At 40.8% G+C, this 17,967-nt stretch overlaps 1 protein-coding gene across 1 annotated transcript in view; it reads right to left on the minus strand.

The window, feature by feature from the left end:
* The window catches only part of Rab10 (RAB10, member RAS oncogene family), a 50,631-nt gene that overhangs the window by 13,007 nt on the left and 19,657 nt on the right, over positions 1-17,967 (minus strand). Inside the window, exon 2 of the mRNA XM_027424532.2 lies at positions 3,826-3,886. Coding sequence (XP_027280333.1) covers positions 3,826-3,886 — 61 coding nt within the window. The remainder of the gene's footprint in view (positions 1-3,825; positions 3,887-17,967) is intronic.

Consider the following 17,967-nt stretch of genomic DNA (forward strand, 5'->3'; position numbering starts at 1 on the left):
TTGCCTATAATGTGACCGGATGCCCTCTTCTGGTGTGACATGCATGCAAACAAAGCACCTATATACATAAAATACATAAATAAATTTTAAAAATAAGCAAAAGATATTAATGCATTTTTACAAAAATATATGCTTGCATGGTCAATAAATATTTAAGAGGTCCAACATCATCATCAAGCAGAAATGAAATGTAAACCAAAACCACAATTATACCACTTCAACTCCTCTAGGATGGCTATAATAGAAAAGGCATGCTGGTAAGGACCTACAGAAACTGGAACCCTCACTTGTTACTGGTAGCAATGTAGAATTATTCAGACATTTTAGGTAAGTCTGGCCTTTGTTCATTAAACATTAAACACGTGACTGGAGAAATGGCTCAAAAGTTGAGTGTTTCCTGCACCTACATCAGGTGACTCACAAGTGACTGTCTGTAACTCCATCCAAGATGCCACCTTCTCACCTCCTTGGGACAGACAGACAGACAGACAGACAGACAGACAGACAGACAGACAGACAGACAGACAGACACACACACACACACACACACACTCTCTCTTCATAATAGCCCAGAAGTGGAAAGACAATGGTTCATGTATACATGTATAAAATATATGAATTTTGTTAACTAAGAAAAACAGCTAGTCACAAACTATCAGATATTACACAATCCTATATATAAGAAATGTCTAGAGTAGGAAAAGCCAAGAGACAAACTGCAAACTAATAGGGTTTAGAAGAACGAGGTGTGAAAGTGCGGAGTTTCTTTTGAGAGTGAGTATTATAAAATTGTAATGATGACTATACAATCCTGTGACTAAACTAAAAACCACTGAATTAGACACCTTAATTGGCAAAATGGCATGTGAATTATGTCTAATAAATCCACTATAAAACAAACCAAAACTACAGGTTTAAAACCCTATATTTAAAAAACTTTAAAGCAAGGCATGGCAGGAGCTGCAGAAATGGCTTAGCAGTTAAAGAGCATGCACAGAACCTAAGGTCGGTTCCTGTTGTGTGGCTCAACCATCTGTAGGTCCAGGAGGACGGCGCCTCTCATGCACTCTCATGCACATACCCACACATAGACATACATACACATAATTTAAAATTTAAACCACATGGAATGCCAGAGTATGACTGGTAAATGACAATCAACAAGTGTCAATGAAGAAAAAATGAAGGGCCAGAGAGACTGGGGCTCTTCCAAGAGACTGAGGAGGGACTGAGGAGTCAGCAGCAGTGACTGGCTACAGAACACATGGAGACAAGACCAAGACCACGGCTATCAAGGTCCTGGAGGAGATGGATCCCTTCTCCTTATCCCTCAAGAAACCCATCAGTTTTTTTCCTGGGGGAAACAGGGATGTCCTGGAGAGGGTCCCCCCCCCCCTTTTCCTGTTTTTGTGTGTCTGTGGTGTGCATGAATATGTGTGGAGGCCCAGGGTTGATGGCGGGCATCAGCCTTGACTGATCTTCCACAGGATTCATGGAGACAGGGTCACTGAAGCAGACCCAGGCTTGCCAATCTCCACCTTTCCAGACTGGAGTTAGAGGCCAACGCTGCCACCATCCTTGTTCATGTGCATTCTGGAGTCCTTAACGCTGGTCCTCTTGTTTGTATAGCAAAATCTTAACCACTGAGCCAGCTCCTCAGCCCCTAGGGGCGCCAGTGCAGGAACAGACTCATGATAGCAAACAGGCCAGGTTCAAGGATTCTTTTTTTTTTTTTTTTGGCCATGAGGAATTGCAACAATTATGCTTACCAGGGTTCTGAATGCTTCTTTAGCCACTGTCAACCATAAAGCCATTTTCCTGGTCAACATTTCCATCATCCAGAGGTGCCTAGAGTCTTTTTCGAGGTATTTGGTCACTGAAACTCTGCACTGGCATGGCCTCATCTCAGCCTGTGTCCAAGAAATTCCTTCTAACAGTATGTATCAAAGACCATTTTGTAGGACAGATGAACACAACACTGTCACCCACCAACTTTGCCAAGGTCACTTGAGACACTATTTCCAAGACCCACAGCCACTTCATTGACATCCTCCACTCCTGCCCCAGGGACTGACCAGAATCTCCCTCTTGGAATTACACTGACCACTGTGAAAATTCACACCAAAGTCTCTAACAGAAGACTAGGGCTGCACCAGTAGCTACCTCAGAGTTTTTTTTTTCTGTTTGGTTGGTTGGTTTTCCCGAGACAGGGTTTCCCTGTGTAGCTTTGTAGCCTGTCCTGGAACTCACTCTGGAGACCAGGCTGGCCTCGAAATCACAGAGCTCCGCCTGCCTCTGCCTCCCCACTGCTGGGATTAAAGGCTTGCGCCACCACGGCCTAGTGCCAAAGTATTTTTATATAAGAAAAACAAACTTCTCTGTTATGAGAGCTGGATTAGAAGCTGATAACAGATCAAAACAAGAAGGTAAAATTTTAAATAATGGGGTGATCAATCATAGAGAGTTAGGGCCGGGCGTTGGTGGCTCACCCCTTTAATCCCAACACTGGGAGGCAGAGGCAGGCAGATCTCTGTGAGTTCGAGGCCAGCCTGGTCTACAAAGTGAGTGCCAGGATAGGCTCCAAAGCTACCTGTTTCGAAACCCTGTTTCGAAAAACAAAACAAAAAAAAAACCTTCATAGAGAGTTAGGGAAATAGTCAAATCATTATACAGGAAACAGTGTTCCAAGAAGGGAAGAGGGTAGGAATTTACAGATGAAAAGGGCTAAATTATGGCCTCCCATAACCCAAGTTAATTTTTTAAAGTTTTTTGTGCCCCAGTTTAATTTGTATACTTCATACATTTACACTTTTCACTTACCAAAATGACCAGGCTCCCTTGTTTGTTTTTAAAAATATGGTAGCATGTAGCCAGGGCTCTCCTGGAACCTGGTATGTAGCCTTGAATTCCTGATCATCTTGTCTCCACTTCTCCCAAACTGGGATTACAGATACCATGCTGGGTTCAACCTGGGTTCCTCTACCTATGCTATCCTGAGTTCCACAAATGGACACATGGATTCTCATTGCATTACCCAGCCTCCACCATGTGTTTTATTTTTTATTTAATTTTCGTGTGTGTGTGTGTGTGTGTGTGTGTGTGTGTGTGTGTGTGTGTGTGTGTGTGTACCTGCAGAGGCCGAAGGTATCAAAATTCCCCAGAGCTAGAGTTACAGGTGGCTTATGAGCTGCCTAATGTAGGTGCTGGGAACTGAACTTGGATCCTCTGCAGAGTTTGTGTTTTAACCACTGAGCCATCTCTCCAACAACCTACTTCAAACCAAGAGAAAAGGCTTCTTGCCTCACTACCTCTAGGCTAGAGCTGCCTATCTGCTGATGAAGTTAGAACCTCTCACAGACACACAAGTCCAAGTCTAATCCAGTGCTGTAGGTTCAGCCCCATAAACAAAACTGATGTTAAATATCTGAAAAATTATTTTCTTTTTATGATTGAAGTTCTTAAATTATGAGCCAGTATCAGAATTTTCCTGCATAAAATAAAAGATGCACAGAGGAGAGAATGTTATAAAATACTATTATTCCCAATGACACATCATGAAAGGAGTGCTACAAAGCAGCTCCTTCCCTCTCAGCCCCACATGTGGGGCTGGCTGAGCTGTGTGCTCTTGGCACTACTCAGGTTAGACAGTCTAGGCACAGACAGTGCATGGACTGTGATGGCAAAGGCAATGTTTTACTTCCTGTAAGTCACTGGTTACTTGTTTCAGGAGGGCAGTCTAGAAGACACTAAACAAATGGCAAAGGGGAATCTCTCCAGAAACCTTAAGCAACTGACACCAACACATGAAGTAAGCTTGACACTTACCATATCTGTAGCTTGATCTTCTTTCCTTGTAGTTCAACTGTTTTGATCTTAAAGTCTATTCCTGTAACACAAAGAAGGTAAATTGTAATTGCTGCTTTATACTTGGCAACAATAAAATTTTCTGAAGACAAATGCTTATACTTTTGAAACCTGTTTGCTTGTCACATACACTAAGAATAAATGTCCATGAATACATGTGTCCACAACCTGAATTGAGGAATATTAGATCCAGCCTGATAGGAACAATAACTATACAGAAATAGCTTCTGCAAGCTAGGAAATAAGAAAAAATTCAAATACTTAATACTTTTGTTTGAAATTTGAATGCCTATTTATTTAACAAAATCATTTTTAATAATATAGATAGAAAAATCCCTACTCATTCTCATCCCCACACATGTTTTTTGTTTGTCTGAGACAATACTCTGACTATATAGACTCACAGAGCTCTACCTGCCTTTGCCTTCTAAGTGCCAGGATTCCACACTCTTACTTACAGCACACAATGAACAGGTATCACAATAAAATATATTTACATGTACTGAAATTATACAATGTTTGTGTTCTGATTCTATAAATTCAACTGGAAGTCACTAACAAAAAGGAACCTGGAAAAATTTTAAAACATTCAGAAATTCATGAGTCAAATTGGTCAAAGAGAAAAACATCACCCTGTGGGCCGAAGAGACTGGCTGCTCCTCCAGAGGACCCACTTTAATTCCAAGCACCCATATGGTGGCTCACAACTATCTAATTCCAGATCCAGGGTATCTGGTGCTCTCTTCTGGCCTCCTCAGGCACTGCATAGATATGGCATGGGGGTGGGGGGAATAAGGTAAAAAACTTATACACATAAATAAAACTAAATTTTAAAAAGTTAAAAAGAAACACCACCCTAAACTGCTTGAATTTCTTTCAGGACCACATTTAGTCAACATGTACCACTAGCTCTCTAAAACTTAAGACTCATCAAGTACATGAATAAAGTATGACTTATACGAAGACACATTACAGAAAACACCAGGAGAAAGCTTGTGCTTGCAGAGAACAACAACAACAAAAAAAGTCACTTAAAGCACAATTTAAACATCTCCAAAGCAGTACGAGAGTCAGCAAGCTTGGTGAGTAAATGGCTTGCTGTGTTGACAAATGCCTGACGAAAAGCAGGAGAATGGCTTACTTTAGCTCACAATTCTAGGTGATGTCGACCAGAACAGAGTCCCAGTGGCAGAAGCTTAAAGCAGCTGTCCCATCACATCCACAGTCCAAAGTGGGGAGACATGTTTGCACACCCCACTTGCTCGCTCATCTTAGCTCCCTTTCTCTGGTTTTACAGAGCCCAGAATCCTCTGCTTAGAGAACAGTGCTTCCCACAGGGCCGGTCTTCCTGTGTCAATAAATGGAGTGACACGTACACAGGACAGTCCCTGATTCAGACTGTCTTTCCAGCTGACTCTAGGTTGTGTCAAATTGACAATTAAAGCTAACCACCACATTGTCCAAGCATGAGGCCCTGAGTTCAGATTCAAGGACTCAAAATGCCAAATGTGGCAATACATGTTTGTTGCCCTGGCACTAGTTGGGTCAGGGACTCAAGGTTAGTAAAAGATGCTGTCCCAAAAAATTAGGTCTCTGGACACCACATGTACACAGATGAACACAGACACACCAAGTATTTTCAATGTCCCACCAATACTAAATCAAAGCTATTCTCAGACATGAGATAGCAAATAATTGGGGTCCTCAGAGAATGGCACCACAACAGGATGAGCTGCAGAAAGTCTGAGAATTGAGAACTCTCTAACATTTTTCCAAAAGAAATTCAGCCTAGCTCCACCCAGAGCAATGATAGCAAATAATCAGGAAAGCTGTTCAAGCACAGGTGGGAAACCTCAAGCTACAGGTCTCCTGGCCTGCAGGACAGATGGACACCTACTCAAAAGAAGATGATCCACACCCAGGAGTTTACCAGCAAGAGACAGCCTGCTTGGAACAGAGCTGACTCTTCGCTTTCTCTGACATGTAACCAACACCAGGCAGGAACCTTCTCAAAACCGAGTATCTCTACTCAAGACCAGCCATTTATGGTAAAAATCATTTTCTAATCCTAAATCTCCGACGACTATTCCTCTCCCTTTCTCCGAAGGACATTATAGTTCAATCATCTGACCGTTCTTTAAATTTCCTATTTTTCTGTGGCTCTGGCATACATGTGCACATCAATCTTTATACACTTTCTTCTGTTTATCTTTAGGTTTCCTTCTACTTGATTACAAGCATTCTGAGGCAGTGAGAATTTCTATACATATGCATCCTGCAGAGACAGCTACAAGGAGATAGTTTTACCAAACCAAGAAAGAGGAAGATAGGAAGTTGCTATCAGTGATGAAAAGGACAGATCAAACTGGCCTGGAGAACAATGAGAAGTAAATCATTTTCAAGAAGGGTGCTCCACACTATCAAGCCCAGAATCTGAGGCAGACACACTGCACTCAGGAGGCAGCAGAGCCTTAGCCAAATAGCAAGTTCAAGGTCAGTCAGAGCTACAAGAGATCTGGGGGGGTGGGGGGATGTCCACTGGGCCTAGGAGTAGATTATGGAAGAGGAAATAGCAATACAATCTACAAAAACCAGGAGAGTACCTGAAAATCTAAGTGTCTGTAAAAAAAGAAGGGACAATAAACTAAAGGTATCCAAGAAAGAAAATGCAACTACAGTGCACTACTTGGTTAAGCACTTGACCAAAACATTTTTTTGTTTGTTTGTTTGGTTGGTTGGTTTTTGGTTTTTTTTTGTGTGTGTGTGTGTGTTGGTTTTTTGAGACAGGGTTTCTCTGTATAACAGCCTGGCTGTCCTGGAACTCACTCTGTAGACCAGAGTTCACTCTGTTGAACTCAGAGATCTGCCTACCTCTGCCTCTGGAGTACTGGGATTAAAGGTGTGTGTCATCACCTGGCATACATTTGTTATTATTTGACAAGGGAACAATAAGGTACCAGGACCACTTTGTGGTACTGAATACTTATGTTCCATAACAGAATGGGTTCCTGAAATTTTTGTTTTTTAGGTTAGAGAAATAAAGTCTAGTAACAGAAAAAGCCAAAAATGTCTGAGAAAGGCAAAACAAGTTGGGCACGGGGGTAAGGATTTGTTGTTGTACCTGCTACATCAACAGAAATAAAAATTAGGTTAACCAAGGAGGCATATTTCCAAGTATACCTTCTCTACCACATGTAAAATGTCAACTGGATCATCACTGTGTATAAACAAGGATATCCAAGCTAGGCAGTGGTGGTGCATGCTTTAAACAAAGACACTCATGTTTCTTAGCAGGGCCACTCCAGTTTTCCTCCTATAGTCACAATCTATTTTGTTTTGACATACGGTCTGGTTATGTAAAGCTCACACTGATCTCAAACTCTCTATCCTCTTCCAAGTGCAAGGATTATGGTGTATGCCACCACAAACAGCTTACAAAGACAACTTTATAGTTCTTAACTTTTTCCTAAGTAAATACTTTTGCTATACCAGCATGTAGTTTTTATATTCCCTTTTATGCCCAATATATAGCTTAGCATGAAAAATTAAGGAGAAAAGCTTAGGATAAAATTGAAGGATCAAGACTCAGAATTGCCTAGCAGTTAAGAAGGATGGGGGTTTGATTCCCAACAACCCACATGGCAGCTCATGACAGTCTGTAACTCCAGTTCCAGAGGACCCAATGAGTTCTTCTGACATCTGTGGACACTAAGCACACATGTGATGACATACATGCATGCAGTCAAAAACACACATGCATATAAAATAATAAATCACCTTTTTTTTTTTTTTAAATTTAGGGACCAGAGCAAAAATAAATAACCAGCTCAGCTGCCTAGAGAAGACAGGAAAACATTCCAATAACCCTCTAAGATTATGTCAAGAGGAATAACCAGATTATACTGCAAATCTTGTCATCTGCTGAAACAAATACAGGATTAGATCCAATGAGAAATGCCCCCCCCAGGTTATGCTTATGTAAAAACAGAATTTTTACTTCCTGTTCATTCTGAGATTCAGTTTAAAAGAGTATTTCATTTACTACAGTAAACGTGTGTCAATATTCAGCTGCTCAAGACAGAAACAACATCAGAAAACATACTTTAGCTGCATATGGTAGCCCATGCCCATGATAGCATTGCTAGGGACTCAGAGGCATTGAACATTCAAGGCCAGCAACCCTATCCGACTTCAATGTCACACAAGCACCATCCAGTGGCAGGAAGACTAAGTGCACTCTCCAGCCACTGTGCTGTGCAATAATCAGCGCAGGCACCTGTGCAATAGCTTCAGCAAGCTGAAGTGTATCAGTTTACAGACTAATTGTCAACATTTATGGTTTCTTTCAAGTAAAATCAAGTGTCTCTGAGAGGGATTAAATATCAAATACAGTCACCTTTGTATGTCTCCTGGTCTAGAATTTAAGAAAGCCGGTTCTAGCCTCGGTTTTTTCACAAATAGCACACTAACAGTATTTCAAAAAGGCCACTTTCAAATATGGACATTCTTTTTTTGTTTTTAACCTGTATGTGCATGCAAACAAGTGTCTTGATAGTATATCAAAGAATAAGGAACCTTTCATATATTAACAATAGCTTAGTCAAAATTTCACGGTGTGCTTAGCACTGCTCCAAGAATCTCTGCCTGGACTACCACTAAATGCTCTAAACAACCCTACTCCACATTATTATTCCCACACTCTAAAGGAAAGAGTTGGGAGGCATAATTCAGTTGTAGACTACATGCACAATGTACAGCCCTTGTTTCAGTTCTACTATTTTAAAGGGGGAAATACCAGGTAGTGGAGGCACGAGCCTTTAATCCAGCACTTGGGAGGCAGATGCAGGAGGATCTATGTGAGTTCAAGGCCAGCCTGGTCTACAGACCTAGTTCCAGGACGGCTAGAGCTGTTAACAGCGAGAAGCCCTGTCTCAAAAAACCAAATAAACATGGGTGGATGCTAGAAATAGAATGGGGGTCCTCTGTAAGTGCAACAAGTACTCTAAAACACAGTACAATCTCTCCAGCCCTATACCATACCTTTTAAAACTTTGGTTTTCAATAATTTCAATAGGATGTGTATTGGTGCTCTTTTCTTTGTATTCATCCTACCACGGTCCAGTAGCGCCTATAGGCATTTATTGTATTTGAAAATTCTTCAGCCATTATTTATCAAACCACCTTTTTCCTGGATTCCTATGACATGTGTATTAGACCAGTGACATTGTCCCAGACAACACTGCTTGATTTTTGTTTGTTGACCTGTAAATAGTTTCTATTAACTTTTCTTTCTTTTTCTTCAAGAATGTATAATTTGCTAGAGAATCTTGACTGAACTTTTCATTTCAAATCCCGAATCTTTCAGTTTAGAAGTTCCACTGGGTCTTTTTTTCTTTCCCCTTTCAGTAATGTCCTGATCAGGCTTTCCTTTAAGTATTTCATATTTCACTAAACTGTTCTTCTAAACCTATCATCTTTTTCATTTCTGGATCCACCAACTAATTTTTCTCTAGCCAAAGGTTATATTTTCATATTTCTTTATTAATATGGGCTTACTTTATATAGTTTGTTAATGACCTTTAATTTTATTTTTATTTTGTTTTTTGTTGTTGTTGTCGTCGTTGTTTTTCGAGACAGGGTTCTGAGGCTTTGGAGCCTATCCTGGAACTATTGTAGACCAGGCTGGTCTCAAACTCACAGAGATCCCCCTGCCTCTGCCTCCCAAGTACTGAGATTAAAGGTGTGCATCACTGCCATCACCGCCTGGCATGACCTTTAATTTTAGAAATGATCTCAACAATGCAGGCTGGCCTTGAACGTACTAAGTAGAGAAGCCCATGTTAGCCTTAACCCTTTAGATTCTTGTCCCAGACTCTCACGTAGCCAAGGCTGGCCTTGAACTCTCTAACAACAAAGCCAAGGCTGGCTTTGAATTCTTGATCTTTCTGCACCTCCCAAATGCAGGTGTGCACCACCACACCTGATTATAATGGTATACAGACTGTTTTCAACATTGGGTTTTTTTCCCTTGTGGCAGATAATTGTGAACTGGCTTAATCTTTTTTGCTTACAATGTGACCCTGGGAACAGAATCCTGCATGGTATGCAAGTCCTTTACCACTCAACTACTCCTCAACCCGACCTTGATCTTTTGAAGGCTTATAGGCCCCCTTTTCTTTTTTCTACCCTTCCCATTCACCGTTAGGGCAGGGCTAAAATGGTCTTTTCTTGGGTTACTTTATACTTAATGATAAGGATCTCCTTAGCATATTATAAACTAGATTGTCTCCCAACCTGTAGGGGCTAATAATGCCTACCAAGTTCTTCATAGTTACCTCCCCAGCCCATAAGCCTCACCCAAAGTCAGCCAGACAGAAGGCTCTTCTGGAGATTTCTAACTCACTCTTTATCTTTTATGGTAGTCAGCCCTACAAATTCCTGCCTTCCATCCAGCCTGTACTTTGTTTTTATTCCCTTGGCCTGAGAAGACTGCCTTTCTCTGCTTGAACTGTGCACTGGAATACAGTTTCAGACAGAAACCTGAGGAGATTACAGGGCCTAATTTATTTATTTTTTCTTCCTTTTCACAGGGAGCAGTTGTTTCGTATGCTTTGTCCATTTTCCTAGCTATTTATGGCTAGAACAATGGTTGTGTACTAGTTACTTTGTATTGATCAGAACTGGAAGTCCCCAAACCTTTTTGCTTTTAAAAGTTAAGCAGTTGGGGGTAGTGAGACGGCTAGGTGAATAAGGAGGAAGCCAAGGTTCGATTCCCGGCACCCACCCACATGACAGCTCACAACTCTGTAACTCTAGTCCCAGGAGATTCAACACCCCCTCTTCTAGCCTTCGCAGGCACTGCATACACATGGTGCCAGACACACGTGCAGGTAAAACACGCATGCACATAAATTTAAAAACAAAAAGAAAAATCAATGCTAAGCAGTCTTTTACCCTTTTGGGGGAACACTTTCTCAATGAGAGCCCAATGAATGTCATGTATCCTCTTGCATTATTTCTTTGGTTAGAGTATGAAAGTGTCAGTGTATAGTGTATTTGAGGCCTGCCTGAGCTTTATTGTGAGAGCCTGTCTTAGAGTGAAAAATATTATCACTTGTAGAAGAAAAATATAGAATACACCCATGAAGAAAACCACCCTAAGCCTTGCCATTAATTCTCCATCAAATTCAATACTTCTGAAAGCACATTTCTCACCCTTTCTAGATTCTAGAACAATTGGAAACAATCATCTGTTTCCAATCCCAACTACACAAATTCACTATAAATGAGTTTTAAAATCTTGAGTCACCTGATTTGCTTTCAATCCCCACTCACAATCCAAAGTCTTAAAATAACAATAACAATAAAAACACTCTTTAGAATGTCTTTCCTGTCATCCCATCATCCCATGCTCAAACTAACAGCCTCCAAAGCAGTCTCCTGGTGTCCTCTTGTTTCATGCCCCCATTTCCCACCATCTGGTCTTCTAATGCTGTTCTTTCTCATCATGTCATTCTTGCTCTTAAACTTCTACCAGATAAAATCCAAATCCCAATGCCATTTTTCATAGCTCTCTCTTTTTCTATTTATTTTTTATTAAGTTTTTTGTTTGTTTTTTTGACACAGGGTTTCTCTGTGGCTTTAGAGGCTGTCCTGGTACTAGCTCTTGTAGACCAGGCTGGCCCCGAACTCACAGAGATCCATCTGACTCTGCCTCCTGAGTGCTGGGTTTAAAGGTGTGTGCCACCACCGCCCAGCAAGTGATTGATTGTTAAGATTACTTCTATCTGTACTGAGTCAGGAATAGAGCTTGAAGTCGTCACTGAAGAAGCCTAGACAGCTATTTTAATGAATTGATTTAATCGTTGGTTTTCCTAAGAATATTTCTTTGTGCTGTTTTTAATTATGGATAGGTATGTGTATCTACACGCGCATATGTGCATGTGTGAGTGCAGGTGCAGAAGGCATCGTGAGTTACAACACAGCTGTGAACCGTCCGACATGAGTGCTGGGAACAGAAGTTAGTCGGGTCCTCTGGAAGGGCAGCAAGTGCTCTTAACCACTATGCCATTGCTTCAGTCACTTAATCAATTGTTTAAAAAAAAAAAAAACTATCGAGTTGGGAAGATGGGTAAATGGGTAGGAGTGCTTTCTGTACAAGCTTGAGGACCTGAGTCTGGATTCCCAATGTCTACATAAAAGCTGGCTGTAGCTTGTAAAGCCCTCACTGAGTGGAGAGGGACAAGGAGAGCCCCAGAGCTTACTGGTCAGCCAGTTTAGATGAAAAATGGCAAGCTCCAGGTCCAGTGAGAGACTCTGTCTCAAGGGAGTAAGGCAGAGCTGGTAGGATATCTGACATCTTCCTCTGGCCTCCATGTATATACAAACACGGGCATGTGTGCCCAAATACACATGTGCTTGCAAGGGTGTGCACGCACGCACGCAGGCAGGCACACACACACACACACACACACACACACACACACACACACAAGAAAAAAAACCTGAAAACCCACTTTACCTGTTAACTGTATGAAGCTTTTAGTATCATCTACAGTACCAACTCTGAAAGCCTGGTTCTGGATAGCAAGGAAATGAAACAAAAAAAAAAAAAAAAAAAAAAAAAGCAAGCATCTGATTCTGGGTCTACAACAGACCCAGTGGCTCTGCCTTTACTTATAGGCAACAGTAGTGGGTAGTCCAGCACACGGCATTGTTTCAACAGTACATCAGTCACAGCAATGAAAAAAAAAAAAATGTCTGTTTTAAGATGAAGCCTTGTCCAGGTTGGTCTTGAACTCACAAGCTCAGTCTACAGGTTTGAGCCTCCCATGCCTAGCTGAATAGAAAGGATGCCTCCAACAGCTCAACAAGAGGTTAATTAAGTACATGCTTAAGAGCTGCAGCCACAGAGGGTGGGTCCACTTGTTCTTCCACCCCAGGCTTCCCACCAATTTTGAAACAATCTCACTCTTAACCCACTATTAATTCCTCTTTTCGGGGCTGGAAAGATGGCTCAGCAATTAAGAGCACTGACTGTTCTTCCAGAGGTCCTGAGTTCAATTCCCAGAAACCACATGGTGGCTCACAACCACCTTGAATGAGATCTGGTGCCCTCTACTGGCATGCAGGCAGAAGACTGTATATATAATAAATAAATAAAATCTTTAAAAAAAAAAAAAAAGAAGAAAAAATAATTCCTCTTTTCTTATTAGTTTTTTTGTTGTTGTTTTTGTTTTTGTCTTTTTGTTGCTGTTGTTTTGGGAAAGGGTTTCCTCTGTGTGTAGCTTTGGCTGTTTTGGAGCTCTATCTGTAGATCAGGCTTTTCTTTTTCAGTTTTTTGAGTCAGGATCTCATTAAAGTCTGGCTAGTCTGGAACCTGCTGTGTATACCAAACTTGGAATAGTCATTCTACTTCTACCTCCAGAATGCTGAGATAGTAGGCCTGTGTTGCCACGCCCAACCTTTTTTCCTAGAGTGATGTTTGTTTTCTGATGGGACACAGACAGCACAAATCTGTTTCTCAGGAACATTTCATGACTTCAACGTGTATACAGAAGTAAAGAAAAGAGGCATGTAAACTCCCATAATTTTTGTTCTGTCCTTTACACCCTCAAATTACTGAGGACCCAGTTAAGCTTTTGCCTGTGGTTTATGCCAATTTGTATTTACCATGCTAAAAACTAAAACTAAGAAGACTTTAAGCACCTGACTAGCATGTCTGAAAATAATAAACATACTGCATATTAACATAAATGACATTTTTATTAAAAAATAACATTATCCAAAACAAAAATAAACTTTGTGAGAAAGGTAGCATGATGTTAAAGTTCTGTAACTCTGATGTTTACCCTGACAGACAGCAGTGAGGTTTAGGTACTTCTTTGTTCAGTTTGCTACAGAATGTATGCTTGGCTGAAGCATAAAGAATATAAAGTCACAAAGTCTAGTTGTGCACAGATATGTATCTGGAAAGGGAAGAGTTTTGCATTTAGATAATTCTATTTTTCTTAGCACAACAAAACAGACCAGTCTGGCTTCTAGGATTCTAATTCTAGTGGTACAGCCCCAGCCTACTGAGTACTGCACCACCACGCCCAGTGGTCATTTCTTTCTTTTTTTTTTCTTTCTCTTCTTCTTAGGGTTTCTCTGTTTAACAGCCCTGGATATCTGGGAACTCAACTTGTAGACCTGGCATAGAACTCAGAGATCCACCTGTCTCTGCCTCCAAGGTTCTGAGATTAAAGTGTGTGTCACAACCACTATCCTTAGTGGTCATTTCTTAAAGATAGTTAATCTGGAATCTGAAGCCCTATTGCTGAACTTTTCACGTATTACTACACTAAAACTCATTAGTCACTTCATACTTTCAATGGGTCTTCTTGCCATATATGATTCTCAACATCATGTACTGGCCATCTGGAATTACAAGTCTGAGTTACAAGTTCCTTAAAATGCTGACAACATTTTATTACAGTATGGGGGGGGGCATGTTTATTATCACTGTGGAACTTACCAGATTTTTAATTTTTGTTTTGTTTTAGACAAGTGTCTCACTCTATAGTCTAAGCCAGTCTTTAACGCATATCGGTCCTCCAGCACCCCTCCCCCTTCACCAAGTGTTAGATTACAGGCATGAGCCACCATGCTTGGAAGGAGAAAATTCAAGTCTAGAGGAAATGTGCCCCAGAGGATCACACAAGATTTCCACAACTGTAAAGCATGAATTTTTATCAGCAGCAGCAAATACTGTCACTTGATTCATTTGAGAAAGCATCAGCTAAGTCCTCAAGTCTGAATAAACACTGTTATCACAAAAAAAAAAAAAAAAAAAAAAAAAAAAAAGGTTAATTCCAACTGTCTCAAAGGTGCTTTTCTTTGGAAGAAGTTCTCCACTCTCACAATGAGGCAGCTGTTTCACGATGACTCCAGTGTACTCACACAAAAACAGGCACACAAAGGTCAGGGCTTACCACAACCCTCCCCCCCTTTTTTTTCTGGGGTTTGTTTTAAGGGACAGCCGGTTTTGTTACTTAGCACTGGCCTACCTAGTACTTGTCATGTAAGACAGGTTGGTTGGTGGTTGGCCTTGAACTCACAATGGTCTCTCCCTGCTTCAGTCTCTAAGGTGCTGGAATTACAGGCATTTGCCACCAGTCCATCTTATGGACATTTTTTTGGGTGCAGAGCAGTATAGATAATGAAATTTAGGTGGAGCCAGCCTCTAAATGTCTCTAGTCCCAAAGCTTTCTATCACCACAGTCAAGACCTAACTATGGTGCACTTGTCACATTATCAACACGTGCCACCAAGCCGCCTCTTATACCTGGTACAATGGCAATGGCTATATTTTGCCATCTTCATTACTATGTGAAAGGACCACAGAAAGAAAAAGCAATCCAGAAATTTCTAAGTATTCCTAAAGAAACAAAACCAAATCCAAAAGAAACTGAGGCTCAACATAATACAAACTTTACTACATGATTATAAAAGTTTATATGCCTATTTAGAAAGTGGCCAAACCTAAATAAAATTAGATTTCTTCTTCATCTAGTATCTGATCCTTGCTGCACCATTCTCTATTGCACTTGAAAACCTAGCATCCTGCAGCAAACTCTCATTGTAGGAGAGCAAAAGTGCATCTTCTGTGCATTGTTAAAAATCCAGGAGACCATGCAGGCTGGTCCTATGATAAAGCCAAGGATGCATAATTTCAAGTCCAAAGAGTTCCAAAATAAAAATATATAGCTGTCCAGTTTAGCTCAATGTAATAGACAATGTAAAGAATGACATACAGCTTTCCCAAAACAAGACTGTTATCAAAAATATCTGACCATGCTAAGTATGGTGGCTCATGCCTGTAATTTGTAACCACAGCACTCATTGAGGAGGCCAAGACCTAAGTCACATGTACGAGTTCCAGGCTAAAGAGACCTAGTCTCAAAACCCCAAAATAAAGTCAGGTATGGAGGTACTCGACTTTGATCCCTGCACTTGAGAGATGGAAGTAGAAGGATGAATTTGAGGACAGCCTGGGTTACATGAGACCATCTCAAAAACTGGAAACAGAAATTATTGTTGCTGGCAGACTGGAAAGTGATCCCAGAGCCATACACAAGCTGGACAAGCTGGACAAAATAATTTCTCTATCTCCAGCCTATTTTATTGCTTCCTTTTGAGACAGATCTCCCTGAGTTGCTCCAACAGGCACTGAAGTGATATATAGCCCAGACAGACCTTGGACTTGGGACCATCTAGTTCCAACTTTCCAAGTAGCCAGGATTAAAGGTATCTGCAACTAGGACTGGATAGTTAAGATTTTTTGAATGCCTTGCTACTATTCTCTAGCTATGCTCAAAAGTCTTATATTATTATTATTATTTTTTAATTCTGTAGGGGCTGGAGAGGTTCAGAGGTTAGAGTATATACTGTTTTTACAGAGAACTCAACTCCAGCTCAGTTCCCAGCACCCACATCAGGCAGTTACACTGTGCAGTTCACAACCTTCTCCTCTCATTTCAGACCCAAAGTATCCAATGCCTCTGGCCTCCACAAGCACCTGCACATATTCATACATAGGCACACAGGAACCCCTGACACACACATATAATTACAAATAAAATTAGGGCTAGAGATATGGCTCAACCATTAGGTGCATGTTCTTGCAGAGGACCTGTTCAGTACAGTTCCCTGCAGTCATGGCAGATGGCTCAGAACTGCCTGTAAATTCAGCTCCAGGGGCTATGTACACATGTTCACAGGCACTAATAAATCATATATATATATATATATATATATATTTATATATAATTAATTATATATATGAATATATATATGAATTAAAAAGGAAGAAATCAGCTTGGCATGGCGATACATGCCTTTAATCCCAGAACTTGGAAAGCAGAAGCAGTTGGATTTCTGAGTTTAAGGCCAGTACGGTCTACTATAGGGAGTTCTAGGTCACCCAGGGTTATACTCGCGCACAAACACACACACACACAGACACACACACACACACACCACCCTCCAGATCTATATATGCAGCTCACAACCATCTACAACTCTAGTTCCAGGGCTTCTGGCCTCCATGAGCATCGGGCATACACTTGGGACACAAACATACATGCAGGCAAAAAATTCATACACATAAAATAATTTCTAAAAATACTGAAAGAGAAAGATTTGATGCAACTAGCTAGGGCCTGCTACTACTGCCAAAGAGACCCTTAGATGGTTCAGCTGCAGAAAGTATAAAGACATTTGCAAATCTAGCACCAAGGAGGCTAGGCATGTAGACTGCATGTTCCAAGTCAACTGGACTACAGAGCAAGTGAGATTCTTGAAAAACTGGAGATGGGGGCAGAGGCACAAAAAATAAAACATACATGAAATAACACTTTTACAGAAGAGGAATGGAGTATCATTAAGTTTTCTTAGCTGGTTTTAATTAAGCCTCACCCACACAGTCTGAGAAAATGACTCAGCAAGACTCAGCCCATATGTGAACTAGAGTTAAGCGATTAACACAATTAAGTTAAACACATGTTTCTTAAATTTACAGATAAAGAAGCTCACAACTTAAAAGACTTGATCAAGTTTAAGAGCAAATTAACTACAAACAGAATCTGGCCTCAGGTTCAGTATTTTGCTAAATGTATTTAGCACTTAGAGGCCATCACTGATATTACAGATAGTAATTTTCACATATATAGTCATCCGTGTACCTTATAGGTTAAGCCAGTGTATCTCTAGAAGTTTAAAGACATCTTTGCTAAGTCTCTAACGAGGAAATTCCAATTGCAATCTATTCTGCACCTTATCTTACAGTTATTTCTTTTGTAAATTGAACCTAATCATTGCATCCCCCCTCCCCCTTCAAACCTTTGACAGAATTAAAACCCTTACCATAATTACCAGGCTCTACATGATCTAGCCCACACACCAGTTTCCTCAACATCAATAGACTCAGATTACTTCTTCCCAGTCAGGACTGCAGAGGACAAGGCAGGGTCCTCCCTTGGACCTTTTTACATGGTTATTTCACTATCTCCTCTGTCTAGAATGTCTTCTCTTTTCTGTGCTTTGCCTTACTTCTTAGAAAAG

This window comes from Cricetulus griseus, chromosome 7 (assembly GCF_003668045.3).
Source record: "Cricetulus griseus strain 17A/GY chromosome 7, alternate assembly CriGri-PICRH-1.0, whole genome shotgun sequence".
In the NCBI taxonomy this organism is placed as follows: Eukaryota; Metazoa; Chordata; class Mammalia; order Rodentia; family Cricetidae; genus Cricetulus; species Cricetulus griseus.